Source organism: Exophiala xenobiotica, assembly GCF_000835505.1.
Source record: "Exophiala xenobiotica strain CBS 118157 unplaced genomic scaffold supercont1.4, whole genome shotgun sequence".
Taxonomy (NCBI): Eukaryota; Fungi; Ascomycota; class Eurotiomycetes; order Chaetothyriales; family Herpotrichiellaceae; genus Exophiala; species Exophiala xenobiotica.
Window position 1 is genome coordinate 973,697 of NW_013562491.1, and position 21,194 is coordinate 994,890.

Consider the following 21,194-nt stretch of genomic DNA (forward strand, 5'->3'; position numbering starts at 1 on the left):
GAAGAGGGTTACCGGGTTCTTCAATGCAAAAAGAGGTTCGGGAAGGGTACTCGAAGATCAGAGATGGGACAAAGTAGGGCTGGCGAAAGATACAAACTGTCCTGGTGCTGGAGGCAATTGGAACTCCGATCGCAGGCAGTCGGAGAACGCGAACCGTCATTGACACCTTTGCGTTTAAGCTCCACCGTTGCTCTCCGGCGAAACACAAGTGTCTCACATGTGCTTGATGCTGATGTCTTTACGATTCTTCAAGGTGACCACTAAACAATTGTGACTATTCATTCTATGTAATCATTGCGATTTGTACCTCTAATAGTACTTTCCCATTCTTTCAACATTTGCAGAGTTTCTTCACATTTGGCCTTAATGTCATCATAACAGTCAACCCCAAGGGGCAGTCGGAATGGGATTTCTCGACCTGCAGCAACACCTTCCTGCCGCACAAGATCCAATGTAATTTCTACGAGCTTGACCGGATCGCCTGGCTGATTCCGATCCTCTCCGCTGAGTCCTTTGAGCAGGCTCTTTGAAAATTCTGCGTACTCTGGGATGGCCGATGCCACGGTTCTGATGTTCCCGCTTGAAAGAAGTTTGGTCTGGAATCTCCCGGGTTCGATCATAAGCGTCTTGATTCCTAGGTGGGCTGTCTCCCGCCACAAGCCCTCCACCATGCCTGTTGCACATTCACATTAATCATGGGCTCAAACATCGGTACCATGGGTTATCGTACCTTCGAGAGCGAACTTGGATCCAGCATAGGCGCTGCACCCGGGGTGTCCAATCCAACCTGAAAGCGAACTAATGAAGACCAGCGTTCCCGTGCATCGCTGTCGAAAATGCGGCAGAAGTGCGCGAGTTACTTTGATTGTGCCGAAAACATTGGTGTCGAATTGCGCAAAAAAGTCCCTGTATCTATCATGAAATGGTGAGCACTCCGAATTCTAGCGATGTTCCTCAGCTCACATACTCGAGGTCTTCCCATGTGCCAATCGAGATGTAGGCTGCGTTATTCACCAGCACATCAATTCGGCCGTAAATGCTGATCGCAGCCGCTATCGTGTCTCGTATACTCTGTTCGCTGTCGGTGATGTCGAGCGGCAGAATGGCAGCTCCTGCTTGTTTCAGATGCTGGATCTTGTCAAGTTTCCGGGCGGTAGCAATGACCTTGTCGCCTCGCGCTATAATGCTGTGGACGAACTGTTCACCAAAGCCTGAGGAACACCCTGTGACAATCCAGACGAGAGAAGGCATTGTTTTGGAACTTGGACACTCGAATGAAAGGTGACGGCTCATGCAGCTCTCCTACGACAATGAATACCCACCACCAGTCTTTTATAGCCGCATCTCGACGGACAATGCCTCCTCCCATATTTCGGAACATTCCGAGTGACTCACAGGAGTCAATGTGATGAATGAGCCTGAACACACCACAGTTTAACGAAACCCAGCTCGAGGTCCCCAAGCACGGACGACGATTGATCTACTTGTACACAACTTGCGGAGTCTACGCACCGAAACCCTATCCCCGCTGAGCGAGGACGATTCGCTTCGTATTTCGGCAAGCCATTGACGCAAGGTTGTGAATTTTACGTGCACCATCAAAGATGCGATGTTCTTTTCTTGTACTCCGTATGTCCAGGAAAACGACACTAATGGTATGACTCACACTGCCCCGGGACCATTGCTCTACCAGCGACAATTGCGTAGACCGAGCGCAACTCACGAGAGAGAACAATGCCTGCGCCTCGGCATGGAACTGTTCTTCGACGTATTGCGTATCAAGAAGCTGCAGTGATGAGACTTGGTGTATCCACGCGGTGCTTGAAGGAGTCTGTCGCCAGTCTTCAAATTTAGAGCAAGTGTATGATAGCGAGAGATTGTCCAGGTCCTACGGCCCATCATGACCCCAACAATAACCACAAGAAATCCATATCTGTAGCGAAAGCGTAGATGGAATAATCCTCCATGAACTCAAGTTCGACCTGGATATCTCGAGAGTAATATGAGAATGGTTAGCTGACGGGACAAATTCGGGTTCACCGAGGATGAGGAGGATGAGGGTGAATGAGGAAGAGAAACCGGACCGAGGGAGACTACCTTGGGATAGCTCGGTAGGTACCTACGTGGTAGTCGTCGAGGATGGTGGGTGGATGGAGTTTTCAACAGGGCTTTCTTGGCTGACAGAATTAGCTCCGAGTTGCAGCTCGGTACAGCGGAGAACACGACCAACTACTGAAAGAAAGCTTCCATACTCGTAGCAATTAATTCGACTTAGCACTTGTTCCTGCGCACCATCGTCTCTACCGCCATTTCGGTTGAGGTTCTCGTTCCTGGTCTCGTCGGTCCTGTTCGATCCCTAATACCTTCCTCCTGACATACGACTAATTCGACCTTGGTCAGGTCCCTTTTCCTCAACCACCTCCCACCATGGCACCCATCACGGACGAAATGGTCGCCGACTTAAAAGACAAATATCACAAGCTAGAAGCTCGAGTATGGGAGCTCGAGGGCCGGTTGGCAGCTGATGGTGGCAAGCAATCTAAAGCCGAGTCGATGCGCATGATTCTCATGGGCCCTCCCGGCGCAGGTATGTCGCAGACCGAATACTTTCTACGCGTTCATTGACAGACCGGGTCCAGGAAAGGGAACACAAGCTCCCCGAATCAAAGAGAAGTACTGCATCTGTCATCTCGTACGTGTTTTCGGCCCTCTACCCCCCGAAGCGACCATTAACCTCACCGCAGGCCACGGGCGACATGCTTCGAGCACAAGTCGCGAAGAAGACGCCTCTGGGAAGAGAAGCCAAGAAGATCATGGATCAGGGAGGCCTAGTCAGCGACGATATCATGATCAACATGATCAAGAACGAGCTGGAAACGAACAGAGAATGTGCTAATGGGTAAGCATGCATGGTCCGCGGTCGCGTTGCTTGCTGACGTTCCCAGCTTCATTCTCGATGGCTTCCCTCGGACGGTCGCACAGGCTGAAGGACTTGACAAAATGCTCGTAGCCGAGAGCAAACCTCTGAAACATGCGATCGAACTACAAATTGACGACGGCCTACTGGTCTCGCGCATCACTGGCCGCCTGGTTCACCCTGCCTCTGGCCGAACGTACCACAAAGTCTTCAACCCACCCAAGGAAAACATGAAGGACGATGTTACCGGCGAGCCGTTGATCCAGAGAACAGATGACAACGCGGACACTCTTAAGAAGAGATTGGGAACATATCATCAACAGACCGCCCCAGTCGTGGGCTACTACAAGACCAAGGGTATTTGGTCTGGCATCGATGCCAGTCAGGATCCTGAGCATGTCTGGAAGAGCATTCTTGGTGTCTTCGGAGATTCAAAGGCTGCTTCACCATCTAGCAAAATCCTGAGCAAGATTGGATTGGCACGATAGTGGAGAAGTTCCAGGGGCTCAAGAGCAGCACAAAAGTGGATGATACTGCGTACTGCATCTGGTTCCGTCCTGTCGAACTCCGGCTGGAATGCAACAGGAAAGAGTCTCAACACTTGGGCCTTGTTTGCAGACGTGTACAAGATATGGGAATCTTTTTGGAGCCACAAAAGAAATTCTGGGTCTGGTGAGTGGAAATGCGCACAATGTCCTAACTGGAGTACATAGCTTGCGCCTATCGCGAGACGAATCAACGCAGCCTTATTCAGACATCGATAACTCCTATTCCTTGGTATTCAAGGGGAAAGCCATCCGTTTGAACAACCGTGAAATGGGTCACTGTCGTCTCGATACTGTTGGACGTGTTCTGTCTTACGTAAGCTCTTCGGCAGACCGGCATCAAGGCCGACAACAATGATATGGGAGCGGCTATTGGATTGAAACCTTCCGAGCTGGATTCGACTTCCCCTCAGGAGAACAAAGAAGAGATGTTTGTGTATGGCTGAATTGATATCAGGCTGAATATGTCGTGCAGCGGATCAAGTGCCAAAGCTGTCACTCTACCTTAACTACAGGTACTGGGTAAGCATGGTAAGGTATTCGATGACGTGAATCAGCTGGGTTTAGGCGATTGACACTAAACGGCTTTCCCCGCGATGTTTCTCCAACCACCAATTTCTATATCTTCCGTCTTCATGTATTCGTGGACGATTGATATTTACAGACATTCGAAAGGAGCCTGGAGTGTTGAAAGTCGCTGTCAACCCTACCGACAATGGCGACACCAAAGACTGTCCGCTGGGGCATGATGGGTAGGTACACGCTCTCTTGACTCTTAACCGGAATCCTAACCTGTATCTTTCTTGCAGCCACCGGTGGCATTGTTCGTACTTTCGCCAAAGATATCCTGATCGATCCCGCTACACGCAAAGTGTCGGACCTCAGGCATGTCATTACCGCCGTGGCATCCTCCTCGTCGGTTTCCTCCGCCGAGAAATTCATCTCCGAAGTTGTGTCCCCAACGCAATCTCCACAATGTACGCCCTACGGCTCCTATGAAGAACTTGTGAAAGACCCGAATGTGGACATCGTCTATATTGGGACCCCTCATTCCCACCACTACCAGAATGCAATGTTGGCGCTAGAACATAATAAGCCCGTTTTGTGTGAGAAAGCCCTTGCCGTCAACTCCAGGCAGGCGAAGAAGCTGTACCAGACCGCCAAAGAGAAGAATCTGTTTTTCATGGAAGCCGTGTGGACGCGATACTTTCCTCTGAGCAAGACCGTCAGGAAACACATCATGGATAATGACATCGGAGAGGTGGTTAGGGTCACTTCAGATCTGAGTATAGGCGCAATTCCCGAGGACAGTTTTGACGTGGGCCACCGTATGGTCAATCTGGACCTTGCAGGCGGCTGTCTCCTCGACTTGGGTATCTACTCTCTGACCTGGGTGTTTCAGACGCTATACCATACTTTGTCGCCCTCATTACGAGAACAAGGCCGACCAAGAGTCGTAGGTACAGCTGTCACTTTTGAGCCACGTACCCATGCCGACGAGTCGACGCTTATACTACTGGAATTTCCCAAATCCACACCAAGCGGCAAGACAAAAGCCCATGCCGTTGCGACGACGGCGATGCGTGTGAGTGACGATCCAGCCCGGGGTCATGGGAAGCCCGAGACAGAAGTCCCCGCGGTCCGGATACAGGGAGAGAAAGGCGAGATCCAAGTTTGGGGCCCTATATATAGACCGGTGAGGTATAGACTCGTGCCGAAGGACAAGAATCAACAGATCATCGACAGGAATTTTGAGTTCGAGGCTGGCGCGCACGGGATGATGGTATGTAACCCCAGAACTCGAGAGACTCCTGGCACTTACCTAGGTAATAGTGGATGTGAAACGAATAAAGTGCTAATGATCGGGTGTTTGTAGTACGAAGCCGATGCCGCTGCTCGAGCTTGGCTAGCTGGCAAACTCGAGTCCGAGTCAATACCGTGGGCGGAGAGTATCCTGATTATGGAGGTCATGGATGACGCTAGGAGACAAGCTGGTCTACAGTATCCTGATGAAATTGAGACGACCGAGTATCCTATCAAGTTGAAGGCTAGGGCCTCTTGATTCAGTACCTTTAGGAAGCTTCGATCCGAATTCCCAAGGGAAGGGAGCCACTGAACCTGGCACCTCGGTCGCCGATGAGATGAACATACATACACCTACACGATGAAAGTTATTTCCGATTGCATGCTGTGGGTTCTGGGAGCCTAATGCCACCCTCGTATTTAATCATGCACATGCTTTTGCGGTCCGTTGGCAGCTCTCCCAAGGCTGGAGAGAACATGAGTAAGCCCATTTCTGTGTCTCGTGGTGCCAAGATCTCGGTGAACATGTACAAGATGGTTCTTCTGGGCTAGAATGTCCCAAGACAAAGGCCAAGAAACAAGAACAAGAACCCGACTCTTCCGTGCATAGTAGGGTAGAGAACCTGGTTGACCGTGGCGAGTTTACTCCTGCTCAGCCTCCTGCGTCTGCGTCGTTCTTCTCCACGTGCCCAGGCCGGCGGTCCTTCTTTCTGTCGGTCTCTCCCCATCCTGATGAGCTCTGCCGCCAATCCCCTGCTCCCTCGTAACCTTCCGATCCGCACCCCTCGCGCGATCCACACGCACCGCACCGCCCCAGCTTCCCTCCTTGCCGGACAGTCGGTCAATAACGACGTCGACGTCCTCGGCCCTCGCCAGGTCGACGAAGCAGTAGCAATGGTTTCCCGGTTCACTCGCCTTGCTGGAATGAGGCGGGATGAGTTTCGACACGGCTGTCGGTACGATCTTCTCGTCGCCGCCGCTGCCGCCCAGGTAGGTCGCGAAGAGAGTCTGGATTTCCTCGTCCAGTGCGGATTGAGGCTCGATGCGCGGGAGGCCACCGACGTACAGTCGTCGCCCTTCGTTCTGAGGTGCTTGCCAGTGTGACGAGGCGTCGGTGCGGCTCCAGCGGTCGAAGGTGGGTTTGTAGTCCGTGCCTGTTTAAGTCGCACAAGACACGCCATCAGGTCAGTAACGCAGCATGCAAGACACTTGGGCACTTTGCAAGCATGGAACGATGAGTGTGGCGGAAAGGGAAGATGGTGGTCGAAGGGATGGAGAACTTACTTCTTTCCTCCCTACTCTCGCGCGCATATCCACGTTCGTAATTCCTCATTCGGACTTCTCGCCCACCGCTAGCACCACCCGTGCTGCTCTGGCCTTGACCTTGACCCTGACCCTGCGCTGATCCACGCTTGGCCACGCCTGGACTGACCTTCAACGCGCGCCCGAGCACATCGACGCCGTTCAATTCTGCAATGGCGCGCTGTGCTTCATCCGGCGTGTCGAGGTCCACGAAACAATAACTCGGATTGCGCCCGGTGAAGGGGTCTATCGAGATATTCACGCCGACGACGTTGAAGCCGCGCTCGGTGAAGAGAGCCTCGATATCGGCTTGTTGCGCCGTGTACAACAAGTTGCCGACGTACAGCCTCGTGCCGCCCGCCGAGGCATCCTCTGCGCCATTGCCAGCAGCGGACTGGGAGCCGGAGCCGTTCTGCGCGCGGTTGCTGTTGTATCGATTGTTCCGTGACTGAGACAACTGTTGCGGCTGCTCTGCGCGCGGAGACTCGTCTTTGACGCGCCAGTTCGTCGAGGCTGTGGAGCGGAAGTTGACGGGCTGGCGGGCTGGCGGGCCTGGGGACGGGGACGTGGTTTCGTCCATGGTTGATGTGATTGACTACCCCAGGTAATAATTCTCCGGACACAAGATGAGAGCAGCGCCGGCGGCGACCTTGCGTGGACAATAACTAGGGTACCTTACAAAGGTAAGTAAACAGAGGCCGACCACAGAAAGGTGGAGGTGGAGGTGAGGGCGAGGGTGAGGTTGGAACACCTGGAACCCGTCACGAGGCTCGGTGAATTGGATTCTGCAAATTTTGTGGAATTTGGGGGCGGTGCCATGCCAAGGAAACTACCTAGGTACGCAGATGATTAGGTGGGTTTTGTCATCTGGTAGTTTCTTGCTTTATGGGGCTAGCGTGGGTTCAAATGAAAACTAGTAGTACTCCTCTACTCATATCACAGTACCTTTAGGTACCGAGGTAGTCATTAGGAGGCTAGTACCTTAAGGTAGGTACTCTGTAAGCGTTCAGCACATGTATTGTCTGTTAGTACCTAGGCTTGCTAGGTACTAAGGTATATATGGCCTCTTACTTCCTCGTCCTCCTCGTTCTCATCTGATAGGTGGTATCTTGCTCTCTACATCATTGATCTGGCCCCAAGATCATCGGATATCAAGTCCCGAAGATCATTCTCCCTCCACGTCCACCCCCTCATCTTGCACGCTTGAACTCTCATGATCATCATTCCACGGTAGGAATGTCTTCTTCTCCGCCTTTATTTTTGAGGGCAGACTGTTCTCGTCTAGCAGTCTCATAAATATCTTCATGCTATGAAGACGTTCTAATCGACCATGATCAACGCGACTTGATGGGCGGCCTTCTACGGTTAATCTCTCGCCGGCCCAGCCTCGCTCCATGCTCATTAAGAAATGCTTCCTGCCATCTTTGGCCTTCACGCTGCAATAACCTCTTCCTTCACAGATCCTTGCAGCATCGTTCGAAAATGAGCACCAGCACTTCCGCTGCGTCGAGCGGAAACTCGACGACCTTCACTATTCTCTTACTGGGCGACCTGATGATCGGTCGTCTGATCGACGCGCTTCTGCCCACCAGCATCGCGCGGGAGCATCCCGAATCCTGTCCTGAAGATGCAGCACATACAGTGGACACATATATCCTTCCTAACAATCCTCAACTCAAGTCATACAACTACCGCTCACCATGGGGTAACGCGGTCGACTTGATCCGAAGCTCAGACGGGGTTCTTGTCAACCTCGAGACCGCACTGACTACAGGAACGACCCCGTGGCCAGGAAAGGTGTTCAACTATCGAAGCCATCCGGGCAACGTGAAATGCTTGACTGAAGTTGGCCTCGGTGGTGGTTCGCATAAAGCCAGTGTAAGTCTTGCGAACAATCATACGCTCGATTGGAGTAAAGACGGACTGGTTCAGACAGTACAGACCCTCTCAGACGCCGGCATCGAGTTCGCGGGAGCCGGGAGGACGAAAGAAGAAGCTGCTCAACCTGGTATTATTGAGCTTTCCGGAACCGATGGCAAAAAATGGGATGTCAAGTGTTGGAGTTTCTCCGACCACCCCACGGACTGGAAGAGCGAGGAATGTTTGAACTTGATTGATTATACAAGTAAGAGTCGTGACTTGATGAAGAGGCAGATCATGGCTGCCGACCAGACCAAAGATTCGAAGAAGACTAGTGGCTGTCTTGGATTAAAAGTGGTCTCCATGCACTGGGGCCCGAATTATCGCTGGCATCCGGCACATGAGATTGTGGCGACAGCACATTGGCTGATCGACGAATGTGACGTGGATCTCATTCACGGACATAGCAGTCACCATGTGCAAGGCGTTGAGGTGTACAAGGGAAAGTTGATCGTATATGGTTGCGGAGATTTTGTGGATGACTATGCAGTCGACGCGCAATGGCGGAATGATTTGAGTGCGGCTTGGAGGGTTACTGTTGGCGAGAAGGAAGATAGACCTGATGACAGGCTGGAAGTGAAGAAATTGGAAGTGTTTCCAAACAGGATCCGGAAATTCCAGGCCAACTTGCTGAAGCCCGAGGATCAAGATCATAAGTGGGTTGAAATGAAATTTCGTGAACTGTGCGGGCGGTTTGGGACCAACGTCGAGCATGACCTAGGTCAGGATTGGCAGTTGGTGGTTGACATGAAGAAGCAGCATCGTCAGGAGGTCGAGAACTGACATGATACAGCCCATTGACATGAGAAGGATCACAAGCTTGTGTGTACTATAGTACAGTTCCGAAAAATCTGCCATGTGAGCAGTCCCGCCATCTGGAATGTCATAGACTTCAAGTTGGTGCTGAAGTTCTAGTTGACAATGTTTTGTTTTGTTCTGTTCTGTTCTGTTATAGAGAGCTCAATCGTGTTTGATTTTCCCGACTCACAAGGTGTCCTTCACCACCTGTGATATGGCGGAAGCAGAGCCTGAGAAAGCCATATTGTAAACCGAGGAGACTGTCTTTGAGGATTGCTACTTCCGCAGGCTTTCATCGTTGAATGTTGCGAGGCAACCCCTGCAGCTTTTTACCTACCTTCATCAAATCGGAAGTCTGCCATGACTCACTCACCTTCACAAACATTGACCCCTGCATCGTTTTCTCGACAAGAACTGGACTTCCAAATACTTAACTATCACATATTCCTGGAGGTATCTTCCTTGATCTTCATCACGGGGCACACTCACGCCCCATGCTGCGGTGGCCAACCTTCATCATCACGACCGGTATTCAATCTCCCACCATTCTATTACCTCATCAGAGACATGGGTCACGTCGAGGCACAGCCCCCTTGTCCACGTATATGAGGGTCTGATGGCACAGCTCGGTCCAAAAGGCCGGGAAAGACTCACAACGGCTGTCAGACAATATTTCGGACCCTCAGTGGCCCAGCGCGACCCGATCGAAACCCTCATACGTGTTCTCATAGTCTCGGCCCCGCCAGCAGTCTAGGACACTTGATGAAAGGAAGTTGGGATTGTGGGCTTACAGAATGGGTAGAAAGAAGGATGATCTTGTCGTTAAAGGTGCTTATGTCAAACAATCGCTTTCAATAATGAATGGCAGCACATGATTTTGGTGACTATTAGCGTTGACAGAAGACTCGCTTCTGAGAACAGGGGTTAGGATGAGGTCTTTGGTGGGTATGCCTGGGATGCCCATGAGCTTCCACGATGGATTTGAAAACACATTGCCAGACAAAAGTTCCATCATTCTCCAGTGCAAAGGCGTTCCAACTGCGAGTGTCTAAGCGACATAGAAAGCAGATGTTGCCCTCTGTCGACATAGGACCGGCACGGACCGGGCAACAAAATACAACACAGGATACACTCGTCCAGTGTAAGTTTTGCCATCGCCTGGTCGACCACCTACTGTGTTACTGTGGTAGCATTTCGATATTGAGGGCTGAAGAAATTGTCTGATTTCAGAGTCGCCTTTGTGGAGTTGAGTTTGACGCGGCTGCAATTTCTGACACGCCCTCCGTTTGGGTTGAGGCCATCCGCGGAACAACAGGGGTGTGGCTCTCGAATTGCCCTGGCTGGCAGAGTGGACATGTGCACACAGTAGTCCATGGTACTCGATGGTACTCGAAGTAAATGAGCAATGACTCCGGACAAGAGGGCACAGCACTGACAGTCGATAGAGATGATCTGTGGATATTCTCAATTGTGTAATTGAGAGAGCCCACATCCACGGACAGTGCATCCGTCGTTAGGCTCTCTTCAGTAAATAATATTTTCCTGCTGCTACCCACCACCGAGTGTCTAGCCTCCGGATCAGGGAAGAGAGGTGACACACCCAAAGTCTGTGATAGAGTATTTGACAAACACTCTCCTATAGTAGCTTAGATCGAGATGAATTCTCGATATCCGAGCTCGGGATGAAAGCTGTGGGGGAGGTCAAGGACCATCAACTCGGCGTTCAGGATCGTTATAGCTCTAGCCTATGATGATTGTCGTTGGGGATCGCAATCTTCGAGAGGATCCGTGGCCGTTTTTCGGTCAACGATCGTAAGTGTCTGCTTGGACCTCCGCTCGTCCCAGAACCTCCACAGACCACTGACAGACCGCTTGCAAGGACATGATGCACTGCCACCATGAAGTAGGGGTGTGTAGGGGCCACACCGGGCCAGCAGGGCCAAGACGAACATCTCGACCATGGCAATGGACGTAGGTTTCCGGGGGCAGACAGAACACTGGCCAATTGGCGGTTGGGGGTGTCAGTTTGACATGTTGCTCTATGGCGCGGCAAGTCGGGTATGGAATTCGGTACAGCTTCTCTCGGCCTGCGTCATGAGACTAGTAGTAGTAGTAGTCCGAGTAGTCCGTACCCAGGTAGTTGGAAATATCGGCAGTCAGAGAGTGAACACTGAACAGCAACAGTAACAGTAACATCAAGCAATAAGAGTGGATCAATCCAGGAGATCAGATGTATCACCACCAGTCTGCTAGTAGCCGGCATGGTCTCCGAATTCGTAGGTACTTTTGCGATGGGCGAGGCAAAAGATCAAGACTGATCACCGTAGGATTCATCAGGGAGACGACCATGGCCTGTGAGACCCTCTTCGGCATGTGTTGGCGTGCCTGGGGAGCCTAAAAGATGACCCAAGTGGGAACGTGCAAAGGGACCTGCGGCGTTGTGGGCGTTGACTCGTTCAGCCCGAAGTCATGGTTCCTCTCAATTGCCCCTCCTTTTCAAAAGAACCCAACCCCCCTGCCAGTCTGCTAGATGCGTGCTGCCATCATCCGTTCTCTTGCTGGGCGTTTGCGTGGCGACAGGGAAGTTCGCAGGGAAGACACCAAGAGGACCGCGACTACGACCTCATCGACTGCCCGTCTCATTGGACCACTGCCACCTAACTGGGTTTCATTATTATTCACATTATTCACCTGTCCTCGTACTACGAGTATGTTAATGCGACCACTAGACAGCATCCTTGACACTTGCAACAGCTCCCTCGGCGACCCATTCCATCCCTCGTACAGACTGACGGACCGGTGACCCATAATATCTGGGCTTCCAGAACTTCCATTTCGCCCAACTGTGCCCACTGACTCGATCGGCCAGTTCAGCACCATCAATCTCGGCTTCCCAACTTACTCTGCACCAACTCCAAAGGATCTCATCCCTCTCAGTCACTGGCCTAGCTGTTGAATCTGGGTTGGGTGGCCTCGCACACCCTCCAGCTGCTCAAGGCGAGATCTAGTCAAACCGGGAAGTCCGCTCAGCTGCCCTCACAACGCGCATCTCATCGCCGTCTTTCATTGGAAACACGCCCCGGCACGCCCTGGAGGTGTCGTCTTTCCCATCTCCAGTCCTTTGTGAATCTTCGATACGATGCTATAACCTGTCTCGCAATCCCCGCCGTTCGTTGACCGGGTTCGAATGGAATTGGCCGCCATGGCCTCGGCAGAAGCGTCGCCCGTCGACCGCAAAGGCAAGGCCACCAAACGTTCTTCCAATTCTTACACGAGCGAAGAGTGGCGACGACACCGACCCTTGATCACCCAGCTGTATTTCGAAGAAGGCCGCACGCTCAAGGATGTGGCTGAATACTTGAAGAAAGAATTCGATTTTGCTCCCACGTAGGTACTTTTGTTGTCTGTCCCGCTGATCCCTCCACTAACCCACTCGGAAGCGAGCGTATGTACAAAAGTCGCCTTCACACATGGGGGCTGGACAAAAAGAAAAAGGAGCATGAAATGCTGGATCTAGTCCGTCAAGGGTTACAACAAAAGGGCGAGGACAAGGATAAAGTCTTTCTCGTGCGAGGGAGACAGGTGACCCTCGCCGACGCCTTGCACTACTTCAACCGTAAAGGCATCAAAGATCCTTCCAGCTTGCTAGAACCTCAGGCCGATGGCTCCGGAGAACTATCATCTCCTGAAGATCCGGATGCCAAAACACCCCTCTCTTTCGACGACGATATGCTGGACATGCCTCAAGACGCCTCTGACTACGAACTCACCCGGAGTCCTCTAGAGATGGACGGCCACGACAAATCAACCCTATCTTTAGCACTCAAGCCATCCGATGTAGCTGAGAGACGCCTGGCCTCGTTACAGCAAGCATTGAATATACCTCATCTGCCACCCATGCCACCGTTCAGAACGTTGGCGGTTGAGTCGACCGTGGTGCAGCCGCCCAATCTGTCGCAAGCAGACCAACGTTATCTGGACCTCATCTTCCAGAACATGCAGAAACATTACATGAACCTATTCACCGCCCGAAACTTGTCGATCCGCAATACCACGGGGACATGGACCGCCACTTCCGACGACGCTCTTGCCGATCGCTTTTATTATTCAATGTACCATGGCTATTCATTTCTGTGGAACGGCCAAAGGGACCGAGCCTTTGACAACTTCTACAAAGCCTTCGCTTTGGTCGAAGGCTTACTGAAAGATGATCATGTCGGCTTCATAATCTACATCTTCGACTTGATCATCCGGCATGATGGTACCGGCTACGAAGAGCCACTACTGATGCTGCTACAACATCTCGCCGACATGGCCAAAGCCGTCTTCGAATCAGAAGAACATCCAATCTTTTTAATCGCAAATTATATGAGTCACGCCACGACGTCGCGAGCATGGTTGGCGGAATCCACCTTACGGAGGTTGCTCGACTTTTTCCAGGACAGTATAGGGTATTTTCACCCTGAAACCATTGCGCTGTTACAAACATTCGCGACCGGCTTGATGAATCGCCAGAGGTATGCGGAAGCTGCGGTGAGGTTCCAGCAACTGGTGGATGCATTTGAGACGACCTTGAACAAACAGTGCTACGAAGTGTGCTACGCATTACGTTCCACGTCCGAAGCATATTTCCACATGGAGCAATATCAGCAGTCGCTGCAGGCCTTGAAAGCCGCACTCGAAAGGGCAGAGACACTGCCTCGACCGGAAGAACGGGAAATATACGTCCGATGTCTAAGAGGAATGGCCGAGATATGCAATAAACTGGGACGGCGAGAGGAGGCTGTTGAGACAATGCAGCAGGTCGTTGATATTTGTCGAGATGCATTCGGTCCTGAACATCCATTCACCAACCGTGCCAGGATGCACCTCAAATCCATATCAAAAGGCGACGTTATGAGCGATGCAGCCATTCCACCCATGGTCTACCGTTTAGGTCGTGGAGGAAGTGCTGCCAAGTACATCTGGATTTCAAGGTCAAGCCCAACAAGACTGCAAGCTTGAGACCAAAGAAATGTGAACAGCATCACGACCGGCACGAGTTCATGACCAAAATTTGATTCCACTGTCACCGCATTATATATCTGATGGCTCCTTCGATCGACCATCTTGTCACCCAAGGGGGAATGTGGGAGGCGGATGTTCTGGCCCTGAGGCCAGAAATTCAGGACGCCAACTTCGGGCTCTTTGACCATCCGGCGGTCGAGTCCAGTATGGTGACTATTTCCAGCCTCTGGCACCCGGGCACTATTCTAACCGGCCAACAGTTTCGTGGCGGCCCTCTTGTACGAGACACGATTCTGAGGGGTCAGCAAGGCCGGACATCTTACATGTGAGGCTGCAAGGAGGTTCTTGAAGCAAGACAAGTTGGTGGGATGGAGCACGAGATGGGTTATTTTGGTAAACGTCGCGGGCGAGATTGGCTGGTGGTTTGCCATGGTGAGCGCTAGCCTCCAGACCAAGCCCGGGCGCCCGGAGCCAAACACCGCTCTGGGCAACCTCGACCGCCTGCAGCTCACCCCCTAGGCTTCCGCAGCTAGCCACAATTAGCGCCCACGGCCCATCATGGCCACTGGTTAGTGCCCGAGAGACGACCTCAATTCCAGCCAAGTTTCACCCCGCCATTCATCCCTTTCGTTCTCGTTGGCTAGGTTGCTGCCGCTGCATTCCTGGCGTGGCACGCACACGACTTGTCTCGTCCATCATTTTGGACAATGATCCTCATACGCTACACCGAACCCGTCCGCACATCGATGCATCATGAAGGGTAAGACTTGGTACCATCATGTACGAAGATCTCCTTTGGAGACACCAGCATGGGAAAATATCAAGGCCGCGCACAACAAATTCTTCTATCCATCAGTGACCACACAGCCACGAGCTGAACCATTGCTCTCCACATTGCCTTGACGCAGCCTCTTTATTGCCCCACCAGCGCCCTCTTTCATTTCGTACAACAAGAACAGAGCCGCGCAGTCTTCGGCTCCGGCTCAATCTGAACCGTCTTTGGGCGGTGTTGATTGTTGACCGTGGTTATTGACCTATTAATCTTCTCCTTCATTACCTATAGCCGCTCGACACCGCTTGTTGCCTCCAGTCCATTGACCTGCGTACGAACCTGAATCGCCCACCATGGCCACAGAGAAATACTACATCAAGGACGCAATCAAGAAACCTGCGGTCCACCACGAGTCATACCAGAAATTGTGGGAGACGAAATGGAAGGCGCCTGTATGTGCATGAGAGCACTGAGAACGAAACGAGGTATTGACAAAACGTCAGTGCGAAATGGGTGTCTACCCGTTCATGTTTGGCACCATCAAGGACTTTGAGCCCGTTGCGCAAGAAATTATCAAGGTATGTCACCTTGTACTGGAGCAGACACTGGACAAATGCTAACTTTGAAGTAGAAAGGCCTGAAGGAGCCCTACGACTGGGACGAATATGCGCAGATGTACTTCCCTAAAGCCGAAGAACTAGCCAAGATTGCCGAAGAGGCAGAAAAAGCTGGTGAGAAAGAGAAGGCTTCAGAATACTACCTGTGAGTTGGCCAGGCTGGGTCCGGTTAGGTGAAGATTGTTGACACCCTCTCAGGCGAAGTTCGGCCGTCTACCGCATCTCACGATTCCCTGCTCCTCGGTCGGAGCAGCAAAAATATGCCTGGGCGAAGGGAAAAGAAGTATTCTACAAAGGCGCAGGGTTGGTTCTCTGCAACGTTGCCTGAAGATCTGGACACTGACAGAGCGCAGCCTGATGGAGCATCCCATCACCGAAGTCCGAGTTCCTCATAAGCATGCCATTGAAGGCGAAGGCGACGTCGTGCCGATCAACTTCCTCCTTCCATCCGAAGCCTCCCCCGAGAAACCTGTTCCCTGCGTCTTTATTATTACCGGCCTCGATGGCTATCGGACGGAACTCGCTGTGTGGCAGCAAGGTTGGCGGTCGAAGGGTGTGGCCACTATCATCGCCGAGATCCCCGGCACTGGCGATTCACCTGCTCTTCCATCAGATCCCACAAGTCCTGATCGTCAATGGTCCAGTGTTCTGGATTGGCTGGAGACACAAAAAGCCATTGACAACAAGAAGATCGTGGTTTGGGGGTTTTCGACAGGCGGTTACTACACCCTTCGTATGGCGCATACTCACAAGGACCGATTACTGGCTTGCATCAGCTTGGGAGGCGGCGCGCACCATATGTTTGACCGCGAGTGGTTGGAACATGTGAACAAGTTGGAATACCCTTTCGATCTGGCCAACACACTGACGTACAAATTTGGTTATCCTGACTTGGAATCATTCATCAAGGATGCCGGCAAGTTCTCGTTACTGAACGATGGGACCCTGGAGAAGCCATGCACGAAAGTGCTGCTCGTCAACGGTAACAATGACGAAATCTTCCCGATCGACGACATGTTCGTCGCCCTGGAGCATGGCCAGCCCAAGTTGGCCAGAATGGTCAAAGGCAAGAAGCACATGGGTGAGCCGGACAGTTTCTTCATCATCCTCAAATGGATCCACCAGCTGTTGGGATTGGATGGCAATTTCATGGACCAGATGAAGATGCTGCCTTCACGGACGAAGTACTAGTAGCATTTCCCTTGTCTTCCCTTGGTTAGCGAAGCGGTCTTCATGCATAGCTGGCGAGGCGACAGATATTATATCGATGCTAGACGATTTGGCAGAATATGCCCAAGGCGGTTGCATTACCCTTTGCAGACCTGGCTGGCCCCTTGCTGTCACCTTGTTATCTTCTTGCAGAGACTTTACAGACCCTCACAGCCACTGGCATTGACTCGACCGGAGCAACGTGGCACGGCGCTGTACTATCCACGTCCACGCACGTCCTAAGCCTCTTCCATTCGCATCCGCTCCAATCACTCGGTGCGCTCTCTTGATGCGGAATGCTCTCGATAACGCCATTCCTGTTGGATGCTAGAGTCCAGATAAGCATTACCACTTGCAGTAGTCAGTCCGACTCGCCGACTCTCGTGGTGGCCTCGGTGGTCCAAGCACTTCCGTGACGTGCACGCGGTCTCGAGATCTTGATGTTTCAGTCCCAACGAAACCTTGCTTTGAGATACCTCATAAAAGGAGGGGTGGACGGCCTCTTCATGAGACACGAATCGTCTCGTCGCTGTTTGTATTTTGCGTGAATTGCTGGCCTCTGCATTCCTACAATCCGATTGGGATTGGTTCTGCGCGTCATCCCCAGTCTCTCACCTCGGCCCAGAGGAGCCCGATCGTTTGTCCTGCTCACACTCCGATCTCGTGTTGCCATCTTGAACGTTCGAAGTCGTCACAGTGTCCCGACGCTTCGTCTTATACCTGCCTACGACGACCAGTCTGGAGACTCCATTTTTTCTCGCCTTCATCCACCTCTCCCACGCTTCACTTGGAGGCTCATCCTTCGACAAGACTCGAATGAACAAAGTCCGCATCCCCAAACAACCATGGTCACTGTAACAAGTGTTCTTCGGCGTTCCAGTACCGTCAACTTCTTCGAAAATGGCGGATCGAGCGGAGAATCCTCGAGACGACCCTCACTTGCGGATGCACCTTCCTCGCGACGACCTAGTCTAGCAGGCTTGTCCCTTCGTCTGGCCCCTCGATCTAAAAGAGCCAATTCTTCGAAGGACGTTGATACCCTTTCAGACAAGGCTGCGTTAGTTCTGCTTGCTCATGAAGAGACGCGATAAGCCAATGCTGACTTTCAGCAGGCAAAGGTTAGGCCAGGCCTTCTTTTCACTACCCGACGAGATCAACGTCCATATTCTATGCTACCTCTCCCACGCCGATATATTCGCCCTACGCCTCACCTCACGTTCTCTCTATTCCTTCCTTCAGTCCCACGCCTGCCCGATAACTCGCGCAGTCCTCGCCCAATGCGCCTACGACCGTACCGCAGATGAAAGCGAAGAAGACAATCTGGTTGAGCGAAGAGCGGAATACAGTTATAATTTCATTCGAACTCTCTACCCGCAGCCGACGCCATGCACATCAATGGACTATCTCCTACAGATGCTGAGAAGGCAACACCAAATCGATAAGATGCTGTCCGTCACCCTGAGCTTTGTCCAGATGAGGATCTACATGATGCCGAGTTGTCCTCGCTTCGAGGACTTCCGACCATACAAGAGAAAGCTTACTCGGCGAATGCATTTGGCTGCGTGGACGATATACCATTTTCTGGAAAACTACAGAGATATCCTGATTTACGCACATCCAGAACATCACCCTGTAGGAGAGGATCATTTCGCAGAGGGGTCACCTCCTGACGAACCAGCCTTGCCGAGCTTATCGTCATGTCGGCAGTGCAACGAGTCTCTCAAATCTGTGCTTCGCTCATATCCTGGTACCGAGATCATACCAGCCTACCACTTCTACGACCTGTGCCGCCAACATCTGCGTGCTCTAAGCCGAGCACCAAGTTATGCTGGCACAATCGAGCGGCGGCTACGGGGGTGGAGTCGAAAATGCCCCACAGAAGCAGATCTGGCTCTTTATGTCATATTTGGTGGCATCCCTGAGCTGTCCAAGCTGAGTATGCTCAAGGGGAGCTACAGTCAGCGGATTGACGCAATTGCCGCATTTACCGACAAGGTCACAAGCGCTGCAATTTCGAACACCCTTGGTCCCCATGCTCGTGCGCCGCAATACGCCCCCTTTACTGAGGAGAATACACTGCTGCCGTCTGCTTCGTTCGATCGCTTGACAAATTCTCTCAATGTACCATTCACTGCCATCTCTCATGACAGTGTCTCATCAATCCCGATCTTTGACCGGTTCATCAGTGCATCAGATGAGTGGATTACCAGAATGTTTGAACTGGTAAAGCAAGAAAATCAGATAGTGACTACTTTTGGCTTCGTCCAGAACGTTCTGGCAGGGAAGCAGGAACCGCCTCCGCCGAGCAGAGGAAAGCTTGATGGGGAAGTTGAGCGGCTGACCGAGGGTGGCGACTTCGACTTTCTGGCGCCAGTCAAAGGGTTTGATTGAATTCGTGGGAAAAGAATCGAGAGTGCTCTGCGGTGAGTGCTAGTCTCTGCACAGGCATTACGTGAATGGAGCTCAGGACTTGATGGAATGTATCAATAGCTACGAAATAAATAGACTTTGAAGAGTGTATGTGCTGACGCCTGCGACAGGGTGAAACACGGATGACTCTGTTTCTTGACTACCTAGGTACGGTGTCCGAATTGAATCATGAGTATGACTGTGCTGAATTTGATCCTGGCGAATTCGGCTCCCTCGATACTTATGTGGGAAAGGTACAAATACCCCTGACCTCTCACACTCACAGTCTGCTATTCTTTGATCCGGACGAATATGATATATTTCCCTTCCGTTGTTGGTCTTCCCTTCTGGTCTGGCATCACTCCCTTCAGATATGTCGCAGTACTTTTGTGCTTTGCACTCGACGATACTCGACATTATGCAAGTCAGCGAAACTTCGGTGCAATCATACCTGGCCATCTATATGCCTGATCCTTTCCTGCCCGAAACTTCGCCGGGTTTCGCACCGGAGACGGTCCTAGTCCGGCTCGGGAGCCGGCGAAGACCTACGATATCGACAAAGGTAATAAATATGATGGCCGCTGGCCGAGCTCGGGAGAGCATGGCATCTTCTTCTCCCAGTCGACTTGCCGCCGGCCCTTTTGGTTTGGGGCTTTCGTTTCGGAACAGTATTCCCAAGGGATAGGATGTTCCCATCCAGACACACTCCCATGGTCCTGCGGGCTATGCTATGACTGCAAAATTCTCGCCTAGAGGATCAAGCAAAGTGACGACAGGTACCGGAAGCTCAGTCACGGCGAGAGTCGAGGAGTTTCGGACAGCACAAGCAATGCCAATCGTCTTACGAGATGGGTGTTTTGTGAGATTACCCATTGCAAAACGAATACATCTCTATCAACCATCAAAAGTTCGTCACCAATATCATGGAAGTGGAACCTCTCCCTCCGGCTGGGCCCTTTTTGGGGCATTCGGCTTTGCTTTTGGTGCCAGGCGGAATAACAGTATCGCAGCTACATCACATTATACAACACAGACATCAAGATGGCATCCTTATTCGAAAGGTTGCCTCTGAATACTACGTGCTGGAAGACATATTCGTCGGCCCTGTGCCGTGGTGCTGCAGCATGAAGCGTAGCGAGGTGATAGCTACGAAACCAGAATTGATGCCGGGCTCTGTTGCGGTGTCAAGTTATGGCTTTCCCGGCTGTCTGCGTATATGGCCGTTTTTGTGTCCGCGCCATATTGCACGGATCCAGCGTGCTCGGTTACGTTCCCAACCAAATGGTAGCAACGATTTGATCCAATTGCCCGGCTTGTACAGTGACTCTGCACCGGTTATGGAATGGCGTGGTGCAGTCCATCGCAGATAGTACATTCAAGCAACGCCCCTCAGTGCCTGTTCCTTGAGCAGATGGCCAACGCCCCGAACGCACGGTCGAAACAGGGGCTCTCCGGCCCACTGTTTCTGACATGTTCCTTTTCTATCAATATGGCAGAATCGGTCCTTGTGCTTTCTTGCAAGCCCTGCAGTCTTGCGACTCGCGACTGCTACAGTTCAAGCAACCCAGGCACTGTTACAGCCGAGTTTTCTGGTGGTAGTTGGGATCGTTTGGTGTTAGGCGCAAGATCGTCCCTAACGTTCCCGTGTTGGGAGGAGCAATGGCAATGACAGCGATCGATCACCAAGTCGTCACTCGTTAACATCCCTAAACCTGCTGATATGGCACGCAAAACAAGAACACCTTGGCCGCCTGCAAGACGAAAGATCGAAACCCCGTGGAGAAGATCGACAACGGTATGACCATCCAAGGCAAGCCGGGGACGATACGTTATAGTAGATATATATACATTCATGGACTGAAAGTGTCCAGGAGCTTGGACAGACGACTATCCGG

The 21,194-nt window shown here is 51.9% G+C and overlaps 8 protein-coding genes across 10 annotated transcripts; 6 read left to right on the top strand and 2 right to left on the bottom strand.

Moving 5' to 3' along the window:
• Window positions 1-213: 213 nt before the first annotated feature.
• On the bottom strand, window positions 214-1,251 carry PV05_06531 (uncharacterized protein; the record flags this gene model as incomplete). Its single annotated transcript, XM_013459279.1, has 4 exons — window positions 214-260; window positions 308-673; window positions 731-912; window positions 968-1,251. 4 exons carry the CDS (start codon window positions 1,249-1,251, stop codon window positions 214-216), a joined length of 879 nt encoding a protein of 292 aa, XP_013314733.1.
• A 973-nt stretch (window positions 1,252-2,224) lies between these two features.
• On the top strand, window positions 2,225-3,942 carry PV05_06532 (adenylate kinase). Its single transcript, XM_013459280.1, has 4 exons — window positions 2,225-2,587; window positions 2,640-2,692; window positions 2,745-2,899; window positions 2,946-3,942. The coding sequence occupies exons 1-4, from the start codon at window positions 2,428-2,430 to the stop codon at window positions 3,403-3,405; spliced, it is 828 nt and encodes a 275-aa protein (XP_013314734.1). The 5' UTR covers window positions 2,225-2,427; the 3' UTR covers window positions 3,406-3,942.
• Window positions 3,943-4,086: 144 nt separating this feature from the next.
• On the top strand, window positions 4,087-5,712 carry PV05_06533 (uncharacterized protein). Its single transcript, XM_013459281.1, has 3 exons — window positions 4,087-4,214; window positions 4,272-5,245; window positions 5,339-5,712. Exons 1-3 carry the CDS (start codon window positions 4,178-4,180, stop codon window positions 5,522-5,524), a joined length of 1,197 nt encoding a protein of 398 aa, XP_013314735.1. The 5' UTR covers window positions 4,087-4,177; the 3' UTR covers window positions 5,525-5,712.
• PV05_06534 (uncharacterized protein) lies at window positions 5,550-7,325 on the bottom strand. The gene is made up of 2 exons (XM_013459282.1): window positions 6,550-7,325; window positions 5,550-6,419 (listed from the first exon to the last, which is right to left on the bottom strand). Exons 1-2 carry the CDS (start codon window positions 7,145-7,147, stop codon window positions 5,908-5,910), a joined length of 1,110 nt encoding a protein of 369 aa, XP_013314736.1. The 5' UTR covers window positions 7,148-7,325; the 3' UTR covers window positions 5,550-5,907.
• Window positions 7,326-7,703: 378 nt separating this feature from the next.
• PV05_06535 (uncharacterized protein) lies at window positions 7,704-9,387 on the top strand. The gene has a single exon (XM_013459283.1). It carries the CDS (start codon window positions 7,915-7,917, stop codon window positions 9,268-9,270), a length of 1,356 nt encoding a protein of 451 aa, XP_013314737.1. The 5' UTR covers window positions 7,704-7,914; the 3' UTR covers window positions 9,271-9,387.
• A 3,085-nt stretch (window positions 9,388-12,472) lies between these two features.
• Window positions 12,473-14,289, top strand: PV05_06536 (uncharacterized protein; the record flags this gene model as incomplete). The annotated part of the gene is made up of 2 exons (XM_013459284.1): window positions 12,473-12,672; window positions 12,726-14,289. The coding sequence occupies 2 exons, from the start codon at window positions 12,473-12,475 to the stop codon at window positions 14,287-14,289; spliced, it is 1,764 nt and encodes a 587-aa protein (XP_013314738.1).
• Window positions 14,290-15,417: 1,128 nt separating this feature from the next.
• Window positions 15,418-16,872, top strand: PV05_06537 (uncharacterized protein; the record flags this gene model as incomplete). The annotated part of the gene is made up of 5 exons (XM_013459285.1): window positions 15,418-15,516; window positions 15,568-15,642; window positions 15,696-15,826; window positions 15,880-15,984; window positions 16,035-16,872. 5 exons carry the CDS (start codon window positions 15,418-15,420, stop codon window positions 16,870-16,872), a joined length of 1,248 nt encoding a protein of 415 aa, XP_013314739.1.
• A 473-nt stretch (window positions 16,873-17,345) lies between these two features.
• PV05_06538 lies at window positions 17,346-20,737 on the top strand. Of its 3 annotated transcripts, XM_013459287.1 has the most exons (3): window positions 17,346-17,947; window positions 18,003-19,313; window positions 19,431-20,737. In XM_013459287.1, the coding sequence occupies exons 1-2, from the start codon at window positions 17,736-17,738 to the stop codon at window positions 19,279-19,281; spliced, it is 1,491 nt and encodes a 496-aa protein (XP_013314741.1). In that variant the 5' UTR covers window positions 17,346-17,735; the 3' UTR covers window positions 19,282-19,313; window positions 19,431-20,737. The 3 variants fall into 3 exon arrangements, with proteins under 3 accessions (XP_013314741.1, XP_013314742.1, XP_013314740.1); XM_013459288.1 differs by having other exon boundaries at window positions 18,003-20,737; XM_013459286.1 differs by having other exon boundaries at window positions 17,346-20,737.
• The last annotated feature ends 457 nt before the right edge of the window (window positions 20,738-21,194 follow it).

Coding starts and splice junctions, on each gene's coding strand:
- PV05_06535 (XM_013459283.1), top strand. CDS start 7,915: ATGGGCGGCCTTCTACGGTTAATCTCTCGCCGGCCCAGCCTCGCTCCA.
- PV05_06534 (XM_013459282.1), bottom strand. CDS start 7,147: ATGGACGAAACCACGTCCCCGTCCCCAGGCCCGCCAGCCCGCCAGCCC. Junction 6,420..6,549: donor CGAGAGTAGGGAGGAAAGAA/GTAAGTTCTCCA, acceptor CGACTTAAACAG/GCACGGACTACAAACCCACC.
- PV05_06533 (XM_013459281.1), top strand. CDS start 4,178: ATGGCGACACCAAAGACTGTCCGCTGGGGCATGATGG. Junction 4,215..4,271: donor TGTCCGCTGGGGCATGATGG/GTAGGTACACGC, acceptor TCTTTCTTGCAG/CCACCGGTGGCATTGTTCGT. Junction 5,246..5,338: donor CTGGCGCGCACGGGATGATG/GTATGTAACCCC, acceptor GGGTGTTTGTAG/TACGAAGCCGATGCCGCTGC.
- PV05_06532 (XM_013459280.1), top strand. CDS start 2,428: ATGGCACCCATCACGGACGAAATGGTCGCCGACTTAAAAGACAAATAT. Junction 2,693..2,744: donor AGTACTGCATCTGTCATCTC/GTACGTGTTTTC, acceptor ACCTCACCGCAG/GCCACGGGCGACATGCTTCG. Junction 2,900..2,945: donor AACAGAGAATGTGCTAATGG/GTAAGCATGCAT, acceptor TGACGTTCCCAG/CTTCATTCTCGATGGCTTCC.
- PV05_06538 (XM_013459288.1), top strand. CDS start 17,736: ATGGTCACTGTAACAAGTGTTCTTCGGCGTTCCAGTACCGTCAACTTC. Junction 17,948..18,002: donor ACCCTTTCAGACAAGGCTGC/GTTAGTTCTGCT, acceptor GACTTTCAGCAG/GCAAAGGTTAGGCCAGGCCT.